Here is a 23,413-nt window from a genome sequence, read left to right as displayed (position 1 = left end):
GGGGCACTGGCTACAAGGGGGCACTGGCTACTATGGGGGGCACTGGCTAATATGTGGGCACTGGCTACTATGGGCGGCACTATATGGGGGGATTGGCTACTATGGGGGGCACTATATGGGGGGATTGGCTACTATGGGGGGCACTATATGCAAAGATGTGGGGGATTTGATGGTGGCGGTTGGGGGGGCCAATTCGCACCTCTGCCCAGGGGCCCATAATGCTGTTAAGACGGCCCTGTATAGATGGGCTGATCTGTGTATGAGTGATCTGTGTAAAGGTGATCTGTGTATGGATGGGATGAGCTCTGTATGGATGGGATGATCTGTGTATGGGTGATCTGTGTATGGATGGGATGTTCTGTGTATGGGTGATCTTTGTATGGATGGGATGATCTGTGTATAGGTGATCTGTGTATGGATGATCTGTGTATGGATGGGATGAGCTGTGTATGGATTGAATGATCTGTGTATGGGTGATCTGTGTATGGATGGGATGATCTGTGTATGGGTGATCTTTGTATGGATGGGATGATCTGTGTATAGGTGATCTGTGTATGGATGGGATGATCTGTGTATAGGTGATCTGTGTATGGATGATCTGTGTATGGGTGATCTGTGTATGGGTGGGATGAGCTGTGTATGGATTGAATGATCTGTGTATGGGTGATCTGTGTATGGATGGAATGATCTGTGTATGGGTGATCTGTGTATGGATGGGATGATTTGTGTATGTAGTGGTGATGAGCTGTGTATGGATGGGATGATCTGTGTATGTAGGGGTGATGAGCTGTGTATGAGGGATCTGTGTATAGATGGGATGATCTGTGTATGGATGATCTGTGTATAGGTGATCTGTGTATGGATGGGATGATCTGTGTATGGGTGATCTCTGTATGGATGGGATGATCTGTGTATGGGTGATCTGTGTATGGATGGAATGATCTGTGTATGAGTGATCTGTGTATGGATGGGATGATCTGTGTATAGGTGATCTGTGTATGGATTGAATGATCTGTGTATGGGTGATCTGTGTATGGATGGGATGAGCTGTGTATGAGTGATCTGTGTATGGATGGGATGATCTGTGTATGTAGGGGTGATGAGCTGTGTATGGATGGGATGATCTGTGTATGTAGGGGTGATGAGCTGTGTATGAGGGATCTGTGTATAGATGGGATGATCTGTGTATGGATGATCTGTGTATAGGTGATCTGTGTATGGATGGGATGATCTGTGTATGGGTGATCTCTGTATGGATGGGATGATCTGTGTATGGGTGATCTGTGTATGGATGGGATGATCTGTGTATGAGTGATCTGTGTATGGATGGGATGATCTGTGTATGTAGGGGTGATGAGCTGTGTATGGATGGGATGATCTGTGTATGAGTGATCTGTGTATGGATGGGATGATCTGTGTATGGGTCATCTGGGTATTGTGTCTGATCGGTATTGTGATGGGTGATCAGTGTGTGGATGGGGTGATCAGTATATGGGTGATCTGTGTATGGGATGATCTGTGTATAGATGATCTGTATATGGATAGTATGTGTATGGGTGATCTGTGAATGGGATGGGATGAGATTTGTATGGATGATCTGTGTATGGGATGGGATGATCTGTGTATAGATGATCTATATATGGATAGTATGTGCATGGGTGATCTGTGTATGGGATGGAATGAGATGTGTACGGATGATCTGTGTATGGGATGGGATGATCTGTGTATGGATGATCTGTGTATAGGTGATCTGTGTATGGATGATCTGTGTATGGGTGATCGTGTATGGATGATCTGTTTATGGGTGATCTGTGTATTGATGATCTGTGTATGGGTGATCTGTGTATGGATGATCAGTATACGGATGATCAGTGGTGCAGTGATAGGGGTCGCAGAGGTCATCTGTTCTAATGACAGTTCATAATGGGAGATGATAACAGACGATATAATGAAAATTGTGTGGTGCATCAAATGATAATATGGCTGTTTAGAAAATGGTAGAATGAGAATAATGTAGAAAAGTGACAAAAATAGGATACCATATAAATTACTTTGTAAGAGTTTTCAATAAAGATATTGGATAACTGTGACTTTTGAATCAGAGAACAGATCTTTCAAAGAAAATTATTGTACAAACATGCTAAAAATTCTCATAAATTCACTTCTGTACTTTATTAATATTTTTTATACTTACACCCAGTGGGTCTGGGTCACATTCTTCTCCATGGATGGTAAGGTCTGATTTTGAACAATTGGTGTTTTGAATTCCAAAAGTTGCTTTGTATTGCTTTGTATTTTGAACCTACCAAAATAATAAAATGTTAATGAGCTAATTTTCTAAACAAAATGAAAAATTAGCTGTAATGTTTATAGCTGTGTTTCCTTTGTGTTATTTGACTGTATATAGATAATTCCCCTTCGTACCTTCTTGTCACCTTGCATAAAAACTGGGTGTTTATAGGTGACCATTGAACTTTACCAGTGATCATATTTTTTTGCTTTATGTGGTCACTCTTAGACTTCAAATGTATGTATGTATCTATCTGCACACATTGTTCTAGATTTGATATTGCAAATACAACAGACATTTTAACAGAATTTGCTCAAAAAAAGCTATCTTTACCCCTTGAGGACAGAGCCTAAAATGGCCTAAAGGACTGCGCTAATTTTCACTTTTGCATTTTTATTTTTTTCCTCCATGCCTTCTGAGAGCCATTACACTTTTATTTTCCATCTACTGGGCCATGTAAGGGCTTGTTTTTTTCAGGAACAGTTGTACTTTGTAATGCCGCCTTTCAATCTACCATAAAATGAATGATGGAACCCCCAAAATATCATTTATGGGGTGAAACTGAGATAAAAAATACAATTCCGTATATTTTGAAGGGCTTCCGTGTTCACGTAATGCAGTAAAACTAACAAATCTTTATTGTATAGGTCAGTCTGAATACAGTGATATGCATGTTTACATAGCTTTTCTAATGGTTTAATATTTTTATTAACAGTAAATGTTTTTTTTTTGCAAATAGGTGTGATTACAATGATCCTATTGTGACTCGTATAGCACTTTTATTTTATCACCTACCTATGGGGTGTCATTTTTTTGCATCATGATCTCTAGTTTTTATTAGTATAACATTTGTGTGGATCAGACGTATTGATCACTTCTGAGCCCGCTTCATAGCACCAGGGCCTAGGCTAAGGGGGCATAAATGTACGCCCTGTGACGCCAAGGGGTTAAAGATCCACAAAATTCAAAAAGTGGAGGAAGGCAGAGGGTTGCGGGACAATAATAAACAACCTAAACTCACCTGTCCACATGCCTATGTCGCACCGCTTTCAGGTCCCTCTGGCAGCCGCTGGAAGTCATTTTCATACCTAGCTCTTCCAGCTGCAATGTCACAACCCAGCTGAGCGATTGCCCGTGCAGCCAGTCAGTGACTGGGGTGGTGTCCCACCACAGTCACTGATTGGCTAAACGAGAAATTGCTCAGCCAGGTATGTGACTTTGCAGCTGGAGGAGCTGCAGGTCAACTGCGGCTGTCAACAGGACCTAGCAGCTGTGCTACGGAACACAAGGACGGGTAAGTTTAGGTTGTTTATTATTTTCCTGTACCCCCTTGCTTTGTGACTTTTTTGGTGGGAGTTCTCCTTTAAGTGATATGCCCTACAGTTACTCTGAGTTTTACATACTTTTTAAGCACTTTACTGTTGTTAAGTAATTGTTGTTCTAACCTAAAGGTGGTCATTTACCTTAGACTTTAGTGGGCCGTTCGCCGTGGATTCAGACGTTAATCTAAGGTGTATAGGGCCCCCCTGAAAAACCACTGACATATGACATGACAGCTGAGAGCTGCGGTTTACCCCTCCCCTTTTCATAGAGAACACAGGAATGCTCAGCTGTGTAGAAAAATTCCAGTGTATAGGGAAGACGGTGGTAGATGTACTTCATGGCTGGATGATTGTTCATCCATCAGCTATTTAAAAAGAGTATGAGAGCCTTAAGACTAGATGGTATAAATGAGCTGCACGCAAAAAAAAAAAAAAAGGGGACAAAAATAAAAAGTGTTGGGAGGAATTAACTGATTATAGCAAACCTTTCACCCTCCCCTACTAAAAATTAAGCTGGTGGTAGTTTTGGATTAGCGTTTATAAAAGTGCTGCTGCTATACCTAAGAAACCTGTGCCTGTGCTTTTAAATTAATAAAAACACTGGAGGCAGGCCTAGGGTTCTCGTCTCCCTTTGCCTTACCTCTTTCCCTATGCATTCTCAGCCATGCCTAGAAAACTAATATGTTAATAAGTGTAGGTCAGCAAAAATTCTAAAACCCAGCACAAATCAACTGGGTTGCACAATAATTCTGTGACTTTTTGCTGAACTACTCCAGAAGCAGGGATGGACACCCCCCCCCCCCCAAACACAAACACACTATTTGTGAACTCAGCTGTAAAGGGAAATGTTGGCTGTGGTGGTAGTATAAGTCTAGCCTTCTTTGTACTTTATTTATTTTACTAAGAACATAGCAATATTTTACCAGTTTCATTGAGGCAGTCTTCACAGCCTGAAGTTTATATAGGTTTGTATGATTACTGTCTGAATTATATTCTTTTATGAATTGCTTCAGCACATTCAGCAGCTCGGGATCGCTGGCTTCCACCTGATCAGGGCAGTTAAGACAAAAACCTGAAGATAAATTAAAAAATGGATTGTAAACCTTAAGTTATTGTTCCTTATTCATGTATTCTATAGAGGCCCATCAGATAAATTAATGGGTAATCTAAAAACTCCCTGCTGCAGAAATTTACAGCACTGTCAAGGAGAATAAAACTTGCAAATACTATACATTAATATAGTAATTGTTGTGCAACTTGCTTTTTTTTAGACACACTACTCTCAGGCCACCTCATGTATGCCAATAATTTGTGAAATGACGAAAATCTTTTAAATTGGCATGTCATCTTTTTTTCCATACCCATTTGACCCAACATTTTTTAAGGGGTTGGAAACTTTATAGTAAAATTTCTTAGTGTACAGTATTAGTGATTGTACTCACTGTATATACTGACAGCAGCTCCCTATGTACCTCATAGAGCTAATATCAGACAATCCTCCTCCAGGCTGTGCCAACCCTGCTCTGTGGTGGACACTGGGGGTTGGGGCATGGTCATATGCTCCTCCATGTAAGCCATCTGATGAACAGACTTACCACAGAGCAGGGCACCACAGCCTGGAGGAGGGGAGTCTAAATTTAGCTCTATGAGGTACGCAGGGAGCTGCTGACAGCAGCTCGCTGCGTACCTCATAGAGCTAAATTTAGACTCCCCTCCTCCAGGCTGTGGTGCCCTGTAAGTGCAATGAGTACACTTACTTATACTGTATACTAAACTATTTTAATATAAAGTGGCCAACCCCTTTAAGTAGGTGTTTGTGTTGTACACCTACTTCAGCAATTTGCTGAAGTACCTGTATAGCACAAACACCTACGCCTCTTTTACTCCATCCTCCAATGACAACAAAATTCTGAAAAAGTTTTGCTTAGTAAATCTTTCCAATAAAGAGTTTTTCTACTTGACTATTACACAGTCCTGATTGATCCATATATCAACCCTCATATGTCAGAAATATATCATTTGACATTGGGGTACTATTTACTTAAATCGTCACAATTCAGTTCAACTTTCTTCATGCTGTGGCCATTGTTTCCTCAGATGGAACATCTCCTTTAAATGGGCTCTATCACTTAAAAAAAAAAACCTTTGACATGTCCTACCAAAATGTCAGAGGTTTTGATCAGGCAGACCCCACTGATCGCTAGATATAGCCAGAAAAAGAACCTGGCTAAGCACTTTACTCCCTGGCTTGCTGCCTTTTCCACCCAAACCCAAGCACCCAAACTGCTTTATTGCATATCCAGGTACAAGCAAAGTTTCGAACACCCTCTGGTCTTTGTCAAAAATACGACCATAGTGAAATAAGTCATGAGATATATGTGCAATAGAAAAATAATAACAGGAATGTTGATGTAAAGGTCGGAATAGATCAGGGATCATTAACCATAAAGGACATAGCGATCAACATCATAAACAAGGCCTCCATTCACTGCTCTTGGCTCTCTGAAAATCCTGATACATAGATACAAAGGACGGAACAAGTAACAGATCGCAAGGGGTCCTACCTCCATACCCATTCGGGGTATGGAAAAAAAAAGAGTTATGGTAGAGGGGTCATGTGCCAAGAAAGACAACTCTTTCACTCGTATGACCCGTCCCTGTATCCTACTGGTATTACTGTACCTCCTTCTCTGCCTCTCAGATCTCTGCCTCTCAGATCTTTCTGATGTTTCTTATTAATTTTTATTTTGTGTGCGTTGGAAGAGGGGCAGTCTTATACGGCGAGTATATCCCAAACTGTATATTTTAACTGTAAAAGTTGGGCATCGTCTTATACGCCCAGTCGTCTCATACTCTGGAAAATACGGTATGTGTGTGTGTATATATTATAGTTTAGCAACCAAAAATCATGGTAAATCAGTCGCAGGGGGAAGCCACAACCCCTTTGTACCCTGATTGGACCCTCCGTCTGCCCCAGCAGGGCGTCTATCTGCAAAATAGTCATAATTCTGTAACAATGCAGTAGCGTTTTGACTCAAGAAGAGTTTTTCTCAAACTAGGTCATTCACCATCAAAGGTCATCTTCTCAAACTAGGTCTTTCACCATTCTTTTCTAATAAACAAAATGTGAAACTCAGTATTATAACTATAAGTAGGTGATATGGCAATGAAACAGCAAATGTACTGCCTAATTCTTCTATAGATCCTGTGGCTGTAACATACACATCAGCTCTAAATTTTATCTACCTGTCATAAAGGATACTATACATGTTGGGGGGCATTTATCAAGGGCTGATAGTTGCAAATATTTGCTCAAGCCTCATTTTGTTTCATTTTGAGAATTGTGGCCTGACACAGTTTGGTAGACTTTCTCTAATACATGCCAAGAGTTGGTGTACATTTTGCCTGAAATCTCTGCCAGATCAAAGGTAACAATATTTGATGTGATTGTGCATGGACAGCCAACGATGTGCCAAATATACCATCAAGCATGTGTCGGCTATTACACCTGGCACATCTTAGGTCAGTGTTTAGCCAGCTTTAGCTTACACTTTCAAACTAACATCACAGTAACTTATTACTAGGGTCAATACCATACACTACACTACATTAAACACATTCTTGCAATAAAATATTTTTTATATAACGTATTATAAAGCAATATATTCTTACCTGTGCTTGAGTGGCAATTTAACTGTATATCCTTGATTTCTTCATTTGGTGTCACAAACACATCGGTAACACAATTACCATCTTGCTATAAAAATACATTTAAAAGAGAAATGACCAAATATCCTATCTACACAAAAGGAAGCAGCCCATTATTCAGCTTGGATCAGTTTCCATACAAAAACATAATTGTTTGGCTTAAAGGGGTACTCCAGAGAAACTGTCCAGAGCAGGAGAGGTTTTCCATGGGGGACTGCTGTAGATAATCCCTGACATGGACAGAGGTGGCGACAGAGAGCACTGTGTCAGACTGGAAAGAATAAACCTCTTCCAGCAGGACATACAGCAGCTCATAGGTAAAGGAAGACTTGAGTTTTTAAATAGAAATAATTTACAATTTACGGACACTAGTTGATTTGTACACTCTTTTTTCCTCAGAGTACCTCTTTAACCGTGTAACAAGAACAAATTATGTGACTACAAATTAATTTATAAATGCCAAGCAGAAAATAGATAAAAAAACAAGAGCTATTGACAATGCAGAACAATTCAACATACCCACTTACCCCATTTTTGTCAAGTGAGCATTCTTCTGGAGTCCACTTAGGAAATAAACTTTTGGAGCAATTTGTCTGTCTGATTGTGTACTCTAACTTGTAGTTCCATCCACTTACAACCTAGATCAGATATTATATGAAATAGATACAAAAAATAAAATTATATATATATATATATATATATATATATATATATATATACATATACAGTGGTACCGTGGTTTAAGAGTAACTTGGTTTAAGAGCGTCTTGGTTTAAGAGCTCACAGTTTTTCAAAATTGTGACTAGGTTTAAGAGCATTGCTTTGGTTTAAGAGCTCCCTGTACTGGGTGGGAGCGTGAGTGGAGAAGGGGCATGGCCTGCATAGCGTGGTCTACAGCCCTGTACTCTGACCCAGGGAGTGTCCATCACCTTCCAAATCATAGCAGATCCACGTCAGGCTGGGGCTTACATCAGGGAACAGGACTATGGGGGTAATCTCTCCATAGCTGTAACCCCTCTCTCCCCGGCCAGAGAGTGCTGCATGTATGTGCCCACATCTGCCCTGCTCATTCCTTCATGCTCCTTGCAGTCTCTTTCAGCCCTTGTGTTTCCCATCCTCTCCATTACTGTACAGTAACTTATAATATGACATATTCTGCTGTTTCTGAATGTTTGTTTCATCTGTTTTACATGTTATTCAGAATAATAAATCATTATTTTTGGGGTGTGGAACCAATTGTCTGCATATCAGTGATTTCTTATGGAAAAATTTGCTTTGGTTTAAGAGTGGATTTGGATCACAAGCACAGTCCCGAAACCAATTATGCTCGTAATCCAAGGCACCACTGTATATAATTTAAGGTAGGGAATTGCTGTATGTATAAACTATAGATGCAATGCACATTCAATGTCCACAGTACAATTTCAAACATAATAGAAAAGACCACTTGGTTCATGTAGTCTGCCTGTTTAGAATTTCCTTTCTGACTATAATAGGATAGATGTATATGTTGATCCCAGCCATAAAAACACATGCAATTTTATTAGTACACAAGTTACTATTTACTATTTTTACTATTTTTTCTATGACGGTAGTGCAAGCTGTTGGAAGTGTCACTTATATCTACAACAATGTATTCGATGATTATTGGAACAGTTGTTTCTGACCTGTCGTTGTGCCTTTGTAACATTTTCAAGATGAAAGTGGAATTTGTGGTTTCCCACTGTATTCATTTTTTCAATTGCCGACTGAATTATCGATAACAACACCTCACTGTTGGTGTCTATGACTTGGACGCATCCCAGGCAATGGCTACGGACAAACATCACTGGTGGCTCTAAAACTACAAACATTGTTAATGCATAAATTATTTAAGAGCTAGACTTTTGGTGTTTTTCTTCTACCCATCAAAGCAGCATTTGACATTATTTATGATTATAGAGGGTTGTGTGTACCTCTAGGAATAATGGGTTTTTGCCCTGTCACTGTGGCCTAATATTAACACCAAGATATTAACATATGATGTCTGCATACTACTGGCAATCAGTGGTGTACATGCAGTTCAGACGACCACTCGGAGCTCCCAGATCCCAAGGGGGCCCATGGTCCGAACTGCCCATATTCCTTGTGGCCCCTGTGCCAGTGATTCAGGGTCTCCCTCCCCGCTCTGAGCCCCTGCAGCAGGCTTTTTAACTGTGCTTTCCTGATGAACATTCACAGTTAAAATAAGCACTGTGATTGACACAGCAAGGAGCTATTGGTTCCCTGCTCTGTCAAATTCTTTTTTGGCAACCTTATGCCTCCGGTTAAGAGAGGTTGCTCCCTTCCCAGTGCTCTGGCACACAAGTGCAGTCACTTGTGTTCTGGCAGAGGAAGGAGACACAGAGACACACGGGCACTGCAACTAGGGGAGCATGGATTTTTTTTTAGTTACACTCTGGGAAGGGGGGTACCTTCAGTGAGGTCCTACTATACTCGGGGCTTTACTACATACTGGGGGGGCTACTAGGGGGGTAACTACCTGGAGGATCATCTACAGGGGCATGCCTGCATGTGGAATACTACGTGTGCACCTGTGCTCTCTCCGTTCAGTTCTACAGTAATGGAGACAGTAGAGCAAGCTGTTACAGTAACTTCCAGTGTAGAGAGTTGGGTATATGCACAGTCACATCTCTTTCATTCTTTGCCTTGATAGGGCTCAGGAGAATTGTGATGAGGTTCATAGACTGGCAACAAGAGTATTTTCATTAAGAAAAAACAAATACTGTACCACGTGAATATACTCTCAGCAGACAGGTGGGACCACACCTATCAGACAATTATGGCATAATCTGTAAATATAGGAATACTGATTTATTTAACAGGTTTGCTGAGCTACCAGATCAGATCAGGATGTCTGCTGCCTGCTCAACGGTGACTGGTGGTATAATGCCAGCAGTTGCCACCCACCAGCGTAAGGCTTGTGTTTACACTCACCCCCTCTGACCCCCTCCCAGCTGATCCTCGTTTTCTTCTCTGGGTTCTCACTTGCCTCCTCTTCTGAGGATGTAGTCCTTGATATATAAATAAAGAGCCAGTGCACAGGTCTCTAATGTGCCCTTCACCTATCCCTGCCTGGCATTGCCTATTTAATGTTGCTCTGCCTGCTCACCTGCATCAGACTTGTGTCTGTTTACCTGATTTCTATGCATTTCAAATGTTTGCAGGTTCTTTTCATGGCAATTGTTAGAGGCTATATTACCTTAAAGAGAATGTGCCTAGATTTTCTTACAGATTAGAGCCAGATACTGAAGCATTTTATTTCACTAATCTTTTTAACTAATGGTTCTATTTTCTGGCGGCCATCTTGCCTGATCTGTTTTTAACAGCAAGCTTCTTTTACATAGATGACAATAAGAGTCTATCCCTTTTAGATGAATATAAAACATTACTGAACTGCTCTGTGAGCTCTGAAGAGGTCATTCCATAGGGAGCCTCTATGGTCCCTTCTATTTACTGCAGTCACCAGTCGCTGTAATGCTGTACAGATTACTTTACAGCAGCCTCCTCTTACCACCACAGACAGAACAGGAAGTCTCAGATTAGTTTTATAAGTAGTGGTGAGAAGTTAAACTGCAAGATTTCAGGATTATTTTATAATACCAATAGTAAAATGTAACATTAGAAAAAAAAAATCCTAAAAATATGTTAAACATAAAAACTTGATTTAAACAATAGATAATTTTCTGATGGCACATCCCTCATACGCACACTCCATCACTTTCTGAAATAGCTCTCTGTAACCATGCAGGGAGGAAGTGAGTGAAAAAAATAACATCTTCCTATCTCCCTGGCTTCCCCGCTGCTCTGCTCCCCCAGTGTCCAGCCACTTGTGGCTGGCCCATTAAACACTGCTACCACCCCCAGACACTGGGGACGGCCAAACACAAGAGTGGTGGCGGTGGGATGCAGGCAGAAGTGTGGGAGCTGGGAAGGTAAGTGGATCTTATTTTTTTCATACCCCTTCCCTAGGCATTTTCTAAAAAAATAGGTCTTGGCCGGAGTTCTCCTTTAAAGTAACCACGCTTAGAGCTATATTTTTGATATACAATGGTTACAAAATATATAAAGAAGGATTCACCTGGTTGTTTTGGTGCTTTTGGCTGCCACCCTAGAAAAGAGCAAATATGGTCATAATTTGTGGAATTTGTGTCAGTGATTAAAATTTATTTTGGTATAGTTATCCAGGGTAACCTAAAGCATGTTTTCTCATTTGTAAATCCTATATAGACCAAAATTATATACCGTGGATACCTGTATACCACAAAGAAATCCTCCAAAAAAGGCACCACTTAGAAATATTCAAATCACAAATCCTTTATTAAACATATTCAAAAAATAACATGAATTAAAACATGTAAATGTATGAGCAGAAATGCAGAAGTGGTATGGGTACATCACAGATCCCACCTGGACAATAAGGGAAGCACATAAGTATCAGAGGGGAGCATGAGAATAAATATAAAGTGCAAGTGCTGCAAACATATCTCCTATAGTCTCCCTGACATAGAAATGCCACTCCTGAATCCGTCCCCAGTGGGGCAATCAGCTTCCAAAATACAAAGCAAAGTGCCAGTGCAGCTAAGTATGTATACATTAATGTCCAATTTTCCGTGGGCACCTTCCTTTCCCCAACGCACGTTTCGCGTATGGGGCCCCGTGATCAAGCTCTGGTACAGGAAACGTGCGTTGGGGAAAGGAAGGTGCCCACGGACCATCGGACAGTCAGGTATACAGACTTAGCTGCACTGGCACTTTGCTTTGTGTTTACCTATTCTGAAAGCTGATTGCCGGACGGATTCAGGAGTGGCATTTCTATGTCAGGGAGACTATAGGAGATATGTTTGCAGCACTTGCACTTTATATTTATTCTCATGCTCCCCTCTGATACTTATGTGCTTCCCCTATAATTGTTTTGTCCAGGTGGGATCTGTGGTGTACCCATACCACTTTTGTATTTCTGCTCATACATTTATATGTTTTTAATCATGTTATTTTTTGAATATGTCTAATAAAGGATTTGTGATTTGAATATTTCTAAGTGGTGCCTTTTTTGTAGGATTTCTTTGTTTTCTCATTTGTTAAAGAAGGGGCAATAATTAGAGATGAGCGAACCTCGAGCATGCTCGAGTCGATGCGAACCCAAACTTTCGGCATTTGATTAGCGGTGGCTGCTGAAGTTGGATAAAGCCCTAAGGCTATGTGGAAATAATGGATATAGTCATTGTCTGTATCCATGTTTTCCAGACAACCTTAGAGCTTTATCCAACTGCAGCAGCCCCAGCTAATCAAATGCAGAACGTTCGGGTTTGGATCGACTCGAACCCGAACCCGGTTCGCTCATCTCTAGCAATAATCAAAAGACAAACACAAAGCATCTTGTTTTATAACTTAACTGTGAAGTTGAATTATCACCTGATCTTACTAGCAGGCCAATTGAACTGCTTGAACAAGATTATCAGCTTTAAAGCTGAAAAGAGCAAATATGAAGTTGTACTTATTTTACTTGATTTTAACCATTTGTCTGTGTATGAAGTTACATGAAAGTGGTGTTTTTCTAAAAAGTTTCATTTTTATACAGTGGTTGTGCAGTCATGTGTACACACGCTTCTTTTTATATTTTGTGGCACACTCATATAGGACAATGCTGAAACAAGGTTAGGGGTGAGAAAACTGGGGTTATCTGAGTAGGGTTGATGATGTTAATGCTCCTCTAGTGCAAGTCTGGTGGACCTTGGTGCAGCATCGAGAAATTCTATTAATGGAGTAAATGGCACATAAGGCAAAATAAATTATTATTTTATATAAAAAAAGAAAGTACGAATATTTCTTATTTCTTTTTTTTTTTTGCCTGAGGCCGCTTTTTTCTCAGGAGCTTTGTTGCCCAAGTGATGTCACTCATGTGCTCGCAGAGCTGGGAGGGAGAGGAGACACAGGAGGAGGGCAGCATTGCATTTGTGCAACAGGTAAGTGTGGGTTTTTTCATTACAGAGAGGAAATACTACATACTGGGGGATTAACTACAGGGACCTACCTACCAGGAAGACTATCTATTGGGGGACCTACCTGCACAGAGAGGCCTAAATACTATATAGATACATAGAGGGGCCAAACTACTATATGGAGGCAATGGGATCTACTATATTGGGGCACAGAGGGGCCTAACCACTATATGAGGGCACAGGGGGGACCTAATATATGAGGGCACAGAGAGTGCTTATAATATATGGAAGCACAGAGTGGCTAAAATACTATATGTGAACATAGAGAAGCCAAACTACTAATTGAGGGAACACAGAGGAGGCTAACTACTATATGGGGGCACAGAGTGGCTCAATTACTATATAGGGGGCACAGAGAGGCTTAATTACTATGTAGGGGCACAGAGGGGTCAAACTACTATATGAGGGCATGGGGCACATGTTTTTATGGAGATAAAGTAGGGCCTAAGTTATAAATTGAGTCACAGAGGCGGCTTTTACTATATGGGGGCACAGAGTGGCCTAATTACTATATGGGGAGCCAGAGTGGCATTACTACTATATGGGGCACAGAGAGGCCTAGCTACTTTACATACATATATATATATATATATATATATATATATATTCTCTTATTTATTATATCATTTATTTATTTCGTTTTATATCCTTCATTCCATAATAGTGCTGTTCTGAGGTCACTACAACACACTGAAACCCCACGGATCTATTCTGATCTTTCACAAAACACCCAGTGTACAATGCACCTAGGACCTTCAAACTACAAAAGACCCTTAGTTCAATCAAGGAGCTGTAGCAGTGGACAATAAAACTGAACATTTATTGACAGTCTGCCCTCAGGATATATTGAGTTGTATTATATATGAGTGGACAATCCTCTGATAACCGCTGTTGCTGTAGAATCAGTTATTGATGGATCTTCATCTCTGATAGTTTTGACCCACAGATTGCAGTGACTTGGAGCCTCTACTCAGCCATCAATTATTAAAGGTTTGTCTTCTCAGAAACTACAACTCCTAGCAAAGCCTGACAACTTCATGAGGGTACTACAAGGGTACCGCGAGGTGTAGTAAAAGCCTGTTATTCAGGGAGGTGAGAACAATCCATCTAGGAAACAACCGTGTCAGCATGTTGCTTCTCATCGATTCTTCATTGGGAGGCCACAGAACCAGTTCTACTGGTGAGACCTAGGTAGCCCAGCCCCACACTGTTCATGCTTATCTACAATTTCTATACCGCTAATGTGGTGGCTGGGTTCAGATAATCCATCTGAAAATGCCCCATTAGGTTTTTTTTTCCGTGTAAGTAAGATGTTTTCCAAATTGCAAGCACCCTATTTTGGGCAATAGTACTTATTCTATGGTTGCCTTGGAAATGTTTCAGCAATAGGACCTAAGCCTTCTTGGATGACATCTCTATTGTGAAAACAGACTAAATAAAACATAGCACTAGATAATTAGTCTGGGATATATTACATTGTGTATACCTTTTTTAGTAGAACAGTTTTGTGAAATAATCTCCTCGGCATATGTTTCTGTGTTGACCAGAACATGTGCTGCACAATGACCAAAGTCCTGGAGAAAGAAAAAAAGATTACTGAGAAAGTATGTATGATATGACTTTTTCATTCTTTGGCTGTGTCAAATCTTAGCTCTTGTAATACAGCAGATAGTCCTAGCCCAAATGTAGGTTTACAGAGGTTGTCTGAGCAGGATTCCTTTTAACTGATCTGATAAAGAAGTGGATGAAAAAAAACAACATGTACTTACTTTCCTGGCTTCACCGCTATAGCAGCGAATGGTTGACCAGGCTTTTTACATCATGACCCCAAACCCAGAATCAACAACACAGTGGAAACAAGAACGGCATAATTCCAGCGACAGCATGAAAGCCAGGAAGGCAATGTCTTTTTTTAATATGCATATAGTCCAGACAACCCCTTAATGAAATCACAACATTATGTAGAACTATAATATTCTGATTCAGATTCTGTTCACGTGAAACTGGCCTTCAGGGGAGTTTCTTATTTCATGGATGATAATAATACTAGATAAAAACACACATAGATATAATTGATTGTTATAGGCAAAACCAAACAGTTTTGGTTTCAGGTATATTGATATGTATGGGCATTAGTCTTTTTTTTTTTTTTTTTTTAAAGATGTTTTATTGATGGTATTTCAAGTTAAGAAGCATACAGGGTAGTATTCATTATTGATAAAGATGACAGAAACAGTCGCACGCAGGCGCCATAGGACAGTATGTTTACAGCATTTGACATGTAAAAATAACCATTTTACAGAATATGGAAAATGTATGAATAAATCTTATACAAGAAAGTATTACTAAAAAGCAACAGTAAAACAACAACAAAACATTGTCACCTCAAGTATGTTGTAATTTCAGCATTTATAAAAGTAGAATATGGAAAGTAAATCTATAAAGTAGAGAAAAGTAAAGATTAAGACAGTCAGAGTGCTCCCAGGGTCCCTTTTTGGGCGGCCATGCAATACCATGTGCTATCTTTAAACTGATTTATTATTGTTTCTCTTTCCTCCGTAGTGAAGTCATGAATCATAAACTGTTTCTATTTACACATAAATGTTTTAGTTGTTTTTGCCTTAGTTCTCAGAATGTCTAAAATTTCCCAGTGGAATATCTCTTTTAGGGTACAAACCCACACACCGTATACACAGCAGATACGCAACAAATACGCAGCAAATACGCAGCAGATTTGTTGGTACAGATTTGATGCTGTGTTCAGTTATTTAGACCTAATCTGCTGCGTATTTGCTGCGTATTTGCTGCGTGTTTGCTGCGTATCGCAGCAGTAAATACGCTGCTTATACGGTGTGTGGGTTTATACCCTTAAGGTGGATATCACTTCAGATATAGGCGGTATAGCATCTGATATCCAGTGTTTCAGTAAACACTTTAGGGATACCAACAGGGTTAAATGAATTCCTTTGGAGGTAATTAATTCATTGGACGAAAGAGTGGAAGAGTGGAAGTTTAGAAAGAGCTGTATAGATTCTCAGAACGTTTGTACATGTACACAAGACCATGCCCAGTGAAACAAGTCCGCTCTAGGGAGTGCACATTTTGGACAACTTTTCAAGTAATGAGCAGGCGTATTAGATGAGGGAAAATTAAAAGCGTATATTGCTTTATGGATAAAACGAAAGTGAACTTCCCGTAATGCTACATTTGGTGTGGCAGAGTGAACAAACTGCGAACCAATTAAAATTTGTTGGGTCAAGTCTGTAGAGGCTATTATAGAGGACCATTTATGTTGAAATATTTGTAAAGTTAGATTATGTTGAGATCTTGATCTAATTTCTTTGTAAATATGGGATAGGCAGTTATGAACAGGAGGTATAGGAAATAGGTTATCAAAGTCAGTATTGCTTTCTGCTTTTGCAAGATCACATACCCTATTGGTGATAAATTCTTTTAGTTGGTTATATTGGGGTTGGTGGGAGGGGGGTAGGTTATATTTAATCCTGAGATTGTCCCATGGTAAGAAAGTATGAGAGGTAGTATCTAGTAAGTCCTCCACAGTGGAAATATGCTCACTCTGCCACATCATGTAATCTAAATTATCAGAATTAAGTGGAAATAGTGGGGAATTCCATAGAGGAAGTCTTTTTGAAAGACAGAAAGGTAAACCAAATAATTTTCTTACCGCTTTCCATGTGGCTATTGTATCTTTAAAAATTATATTTTTTTAACATGTGGAGGGAGTTCTGGCAGTTTGGCATGCAACAGAGTTGGAAGAGGCCATGGTGTAGCTAGCGCTGATTCCAAAGAAATGTTAGAAAATTGTGATGTGTTCATAATCCAATCCTTAACATGGCGAAAAAGAGCAGAAAGGTTATATAGTCTAATGTCTGGACATTAAGCTCCGCCTTTAAAAGTAGGAAGACATAGAGTAGAATAAGCAATACGTGGCCTCTTAGATTGCCATATAAATTTAGTGAAGTAGGATTGGAGTAGGGAGACATCGGGGTGTTTAAGTAAAAGTAGTATTGTTTGCATCGGGTACAATATTTTTCCAAAACACATCATTTTAATTAAATGAGTACGACCTAAAATTGATAGTGGTAAAGATTCCCATCTCTGTAAGTCTTGTTTTATTTTTTTAAATATGGGAGGATAATTTAAGGAGTATAGAGAGGAGGGAGGATGACCAATTTGGATACCAAGGTATGTAAGACTGGATTTGGCAATGGATACCCCTGCTGGACCTGTGGATGCTTTCGCATGAGGAGTAAGGTAAAGAAGTTGGCTCTTATTGACATTAATCCTGTAGCCAGAGAAGGAGCCAAAAATTTTAGAATGTCCAAAACAGCTGGAACGTGTAAGTCTGGATTTTCCAAGTAAATTAGTGTATCATCGCCAAAACATGTTATTTTTATAATTTGGGAACCGACTTGAATACCTGAGAAAACATCCAAAGAAATAAAGTATCTTGCTAAATTAAATAATAATGGAGACAGGGGACATCCTTGTCTAGTTCCTTTTTGCAAAGGAAAGCTATCAGATAGAAAGCCTGGCGTGTGAATTCTAGCTTTTGGAGATGAGTATATAGTAGAAATAAAATCCCTAAATTGACCTATAATCCCGAACTTGGATAGAGTCATATCCAGCCACTCCCAACTGATATTGTCAAATGCCTTTTCGGCGTCAATAGCTAATAGGCCTGGAGAGTGACTGGAATGACTTTTATTTTGAACAGCCGCTTGAGCTGCCAAAACGGTTCTTATACTGGTAACACCTGAGCGTCCCTTTATAAAACCAACCTGGTGATTTCCGATTAGTAAGGGTAGAATATCTGCCAGTCTGTTAGTCATAATCTTTGCTAATATTTTAAGATCTTGATTAATCAATAATATTGGCCGGTAGGAACACAGGGATGTGGGATCTTTACCCTGCTTGTGTAAGACTTTTATGTACGCTGTGTTCCCTGAGGGTAGCATTTGGTGATCACTTAAAATAACCTGGAAAGTGGAGAGAAGGGTAGAAGAGATGTCAGGTGACATACATTTGTAAAATTCTGCACTCTAGCCGTCAGAATCTGGGGCTTTATAGTTTTTCAATGAGGATATTGTTTTGGTGATCTCCTCCAGTGTAACTGGTGCATTCAAAGTAAGAAGAGAAGAATTGTCAATAGAAGGTAGAGGTAAAGAATCTAGAAATGTTTTGCCGGCATCAAGATCAAGTACGTCTTTTGAATAGAGTGTCGTATAATATTGTTGTAAGATACTTGAAATATTTTTAGGATCTTTTTGTATAGTGCCCGCCTTATCTTTCAGTGCAGTAATGTAGGAAGCAGGTTTACGTCCTTTAGCGAGATTTGCTAACATTTTTCCTGACTTATTCCCATAACGGAATAGACGAGCCATATATTGGTCTTTGTAAATAACATTAAGCTTTTCCTCAGCTATTTCAAGAGCTTTTCTGGATGCTATCCATTTGGATTTATTTTCATCTGAAGGAGAAGCTAAAAATATTGTATATGCTGTACGTAATTTTTGGGTTAGATCAAGGTATGTTTTTCGTGCTTCACGTTTTCGGGCAGCTACAAAAGATATTATATGGCCTCTGATGACCGCTTTTGCAGTTTCCCAGAAAAGTAAGGGTGATTGTGTATGTTGTGCATTATTAGAGAAGAAATCCAACCACCAAGATTTTAAGAGTTTGGTGAATGATTTGTCAGTGGCAAGTTGGGAAGGGAATCTCCAAATGATGTCAGTGCCCTTTTGGAAAATATCTCTTAATTGTAGACTAACAGGGGAATGATCGGAAATCACCAGGTCATGTATGTCAGAATCTTCCACTTTGCTAAGCGCTTCTGTTGATACTAAACAATAATCTATTCGTGACCAGGCATTTTGGGAATGAGAATAGAAAGAGTATTCCCTACTATCAGGGTGTAGGTGACGCCATGCATCAGATAAAGAATTGGGGACCCTAGTTCTTTTTCTATCCTCAGCAGTGTGAAGGACCGTATTTAGATCTCCACAAACTATTTTAGTGGTTGTGTCATCTGAAAAAAACTGGCTTTTGGTTGTTGGGCCCATAAACATTATAAATACTACACTTGCCTGCCGGAGTATCAATAAGAAGATGGCATAGCCTCCCTTCATTATCATTAAATTGTGATATTACCGAACAGGCAAGATGTTTGTGTGTAAGAATAATAACCCCACATTTTTTGTGCACTGCTGATGATCCATAAACCGCTCCTACCCAAAACCGTTTAAGTCTGAAGAAATCTGGTACAGTTAAGTGTGTTTCTTGCAATAATACAATATCAGCTCTAAGTTTTTTAAGATGTTTCAATACAGAAGTTCGTTAAGAAGGGGAACGTAACCCCTTAACATTCCAAGTTACCAACCTCATAAAATATTATAAGAGAGAAGAGGTGTATAGCTAGGACCCTGGGAGCACATTGCATAGGAAGAAATATGTAGATCAGAAATGATAAGATAGTACATAGATAATATAGGAAAACAAGAGGTGAAACATGAAAAGAACAGTAACAAAACTGCATGAAATAAGCGAAGCAAGATATGTAAGGACTTCACTTTTTTCGTATTTTTCAATGACCGGAGCATTCGCAGACTCCGCATTGATGAGACGGTAAATATAAACCAAAAATCATTCACAACAACCTCTACACACAACATGTTGAGAGCTAAAACAAAGTATTTATCCCTCATCCTCCTAGCAAAAAGGAGGAAAAGAATTATCACGGGAGGGGGTGGGGGAGAGTAAGGAGTAAGACAGATATGCAAGTGACAGGTAACAGTAGGAACCAGTGGAGGACACTGATTGAAAATGGGGGGAGGTGGGAAAGGAGAAAGATTATGAAAAGAAGAACATATGGCAGACTAGAGTACAGTTTTATAGTACTTAAACTCTAAGAAATTGTGTTATAGATATTAGAGTAAAAGTAGAGTAAAAATAACATTTAATAATGTTTGGAAAAGAGGTTTCCCCATAAAGGAGTAACCTTACCAGAAATAAAAAAAGGAAATGTCTAAATATAGGCTATATAGGTATTCACGGTGGGAGAGCATAGCATATATTATAATCCATAGGCTATAGGCATCCTACGACTGTTCCATTTTTTCTATGGTCTCAGTGGGGCTGTCAAGACAACATCTTTTGATGTTATCTTGTGGAAGTGGTGTAAGGCCTTTGACATCTTTAAGGGAGGTCATAGCTTCGTCAGGAGAGTGATATATGCAGGTTGAGCCATCAGATTTAAAGATTTTAAGTATGGCTGGGAAAAGGAGTGCAAAACGTTTTTGGTTTTTCACCAGGGCAGAACAAATATGTGCAAAGCTTTACGTTTTTGAACCACTGCTGCGGAGTAGTCGTTAAACATAAGGATTTTGTGTCCTCGTATTGCTGTGTCAATGGTAGACTTTTTGAAGCTTTGTAATATATTGTTTTTATCATTATAGTTCAGGTATTTAACAATCACTTGTCTGGGTTTTGGTTCTTTGTAATTAGCATCTTGTTTTGTAGACAGAGGACCAATTCGGTGAGCTCTTTCCACAGTAACAGGACCTTGTATACCCAGGGCTTGTGGAATTTCTAGTGAACAAATAGCATGTAATTGTGTAGCTGGAATAGATTCAGGCAGACCTATTATACATAAATTGCTGCGTCTTGAGCGATTCTCAAGGTCATCAGTTTTGGTTTGTAATGAAGATGTAATACGTATATTTTGCTGGAGTTTTGATTTTGTGAGGTGCAATTCTTCCTCCAAGAGGTTAACTCTCTCTTCAAGTTCAGAAATTTGTGTGGTATGTTTGACAATGTCTCCTTGTATGACTGACAGGGAAGAAGCTATAGTAGCATCCAAGGAGGCTTTAATATCTGGAGCTAAAATCCTGGCAACTTCAATGGCTAGGGTTTTACAAGAAATATTGAGGCCAGGTATTAATGAATCCCCTCCTGAGGCTTCAGGGGTTAACATGTGTGAGGAGTGTGTTTCCTCTGTGACAGGCTCTGCAGCTGAGCCGTGTGTCGGCGCCATCTTTGATTTAACTCCCGTGACTGGAATGTGAGGGAGGATGAAAGGATGGTATTTATGATGTTTCCCCGCTGTTTTTATGGACTTCCCTGACTTCCTGGTTGTGACAGGAGACAGAGACGAGATTCAGCGATGCCGATGTGTGCAGGTATCAGTGCGAGGAGTAGATTTATGAGCAGAGGGTGCCGGAGCTCACTTAAGGTGCCGCCATCTCAGGACGCGCCAGAACCGGAAGTCGGCATTAGTCTTTCTAATCTTATCCAACTGTGGTATCCCACCACGGGTGTTGCTAATGTCTACACCCTTCGCAAAAGCCTGTTCTCTAAGTAAAAGTGGTAATAAAGTAGTACCTAAGTTTTTCCACTAGATGTCGCTAGTATGTATGGGGCGTCCTACCACGGGTGTTACTGTTATATACACCCTTCGCAAAAGCCTGTACTTATTGTATAGGAGTGGTGATGAAAGTAGTGATAAAGTTTCGCCACTAGATGTCACTGTATTAGATTTGTCTGTTCAAACGCTGCACAGCTGAAGTGTATAAAAGATTATTGTTTCTAACTAGGCGTAGCTTCACGGCGGGCTGGGCAGACGGCCCAATTGTTATAAAGCCCGCCTATGTGACACTTTCCAACAATGTAATGAAGAGATTTTAAAACAAGTTTTATACTGGTATATATTAAATGTGCAACATCTAAGCTCATGGATGGTGCAGAGAGTCACACATAAGGAGGGGGGGGGGGGGGTGACAGTATCCCTTTAAAGGAATATTGTACCCCCCGTTACTCTATGTGCAGTTCTCTGCACCATCCACAAGCTTTGATGAAGCACATTCAATATATACCTGTATAACACTTGTCTGTGTCTTCTTTCTGCTGTATCACTTAATTTCATTGGTGGACAGTGTCACCTAGGTGGGGCTTCACAGCTGTTCGGCCCCCCTGCCAAGCCCATGAAATTAAGCGAAAGTAAGGGGAGTGACAGTATCATTTTAAATTCTGCATATATAATAACTCTTACTGAGCCTGCCACTGTAGCAGCTGCTGCTTTAAACTAGTATGGATTTTCACTTTAGTTCACACCTGTAAGGTTTGTGTCCAAGACAACACCCCGGGACGGAGATGCACTACTTTTCCCAGCACACCTCCTCTTTCTCTTGTCACAGCTGCAGCTCCTACCACCAGTCACAGCTGCACATATAAGCCCCTGCCCCCCAACTAAATCGTCATGTGTAGTCCTAAGCTTATGTTACATGGTTATGAATAACATTAACATACATATATCACTGTCAGACTGGCCAAATCCTGTATACCGAGACCAATGTTACTATTACCAAGGGGCAACTATTACCGCCACACCATTACCACCATACAGTTACTGACCAAATCCAGTACTGACCAATAATACCAACATTACCAGTTCATAAGGGACAAATATTACCACCACATACTGACTAATCCCCCCTAATACTGAGTAATACTACCACTGCTACTAAATAAAAACCACAGTACAAAGACCAATATCACCTCATACAAGCTCTGTACACCATAAGTGATTGTAGTGCATTTGCAGCCAATCCCTACAGTTGCTATGGCAAAAGTTCCGCCACAGGTGTCCAGCTATTTTTCCGAAAGTATGGGGACAGTGGTGCCACCATTCTGAGACTAACTATTCCACAACTAGATTTACACGCCTTAGGGATGCACTGACTGCTTCAAATTCTTAGTATCTCCTATATTTACTATAAACTGAGTAACTACAGTATGTGCCACTGCTTTTCCTTACAACTATTCCATGAGATCCAATGCATGCCTGTGCAAGCATGGATGTGGCACGCAGACTTCCTGGTTCTTTGAGTTGTTTTAAGTATAAGTATAGTATATATTTGTTGTCCAAATATGTGGTATAAATGCGCAATAATTATTACTTATTAGCACGCTCAGGTATGCTGGCCGCCATATACCTATTCATGGCCGTTTCTAGGGGCGGGCGGGCCGGGCGACCG

The 23,413-nt window shown here is 40.1% G+C and overlaps 1 protein-coding gene across 1 annotated transcript in view; it reads right to left on the bottom strand.

Moving 5' to 3' along the window:
- LOC138795689 (T-kininogen 2-like) overlaps window positions 1-23,413 on the bottom strand; it is a 69,822-nt gene that overhangs the window by 26,089 nt on the left and 20,320 nt on the right. The window contains exons 3-9 of the mRNA XM_069975102.1: window positions 14,848-14,935; window positions 11,441-11,470; window positions 8,988-9,163; window positions 7,848-7,958; window positions 7,285-7,369; window positions 4,536-4,684; window positions 2,195-2,302 (exon numbers count right to left, since the gene is read on the bottom strand). Coding sequence (XP_069831203.1) covers window positions 2,195-2,302; window positions 4,536-4,684; window positions 7,285-7,369; window positions 7,848-7,958; window positions 8,988-9,163; window positions 11,441-11,470; window positions 14,848-14,935 — 747 coding nt within the window. The remainder of the gene's footprint in view (window positions 1-2,194; window positions 2,303-4,535; window positions 4,685-7,284; window positions 7,370-7,847; window positions 7,959-8,987; window positions 9,164-11,440; window positions 11,471-14,847; window positions 14,936-23,413) is intronic.

This window comes from Dendropsophus ebraccatus, chromosome 6 (genome assembly GCF_027789765.1).
Source record: "Dendropsophus ebraccatus isolate aDenEbr1 chromosome 6, aDenEbr1.pat, whole genome shotgun sequence".
Classification (NCBI taxonomy): Eukaryota; Metazoa; Chordata; class Amphibia; order Anura; family Hylidae; genus Dendropsophus; species Dendropsophus ebraccatus.
This window is presented reverse-complemented; position numbering and strand designations above follow the sequence as displayed.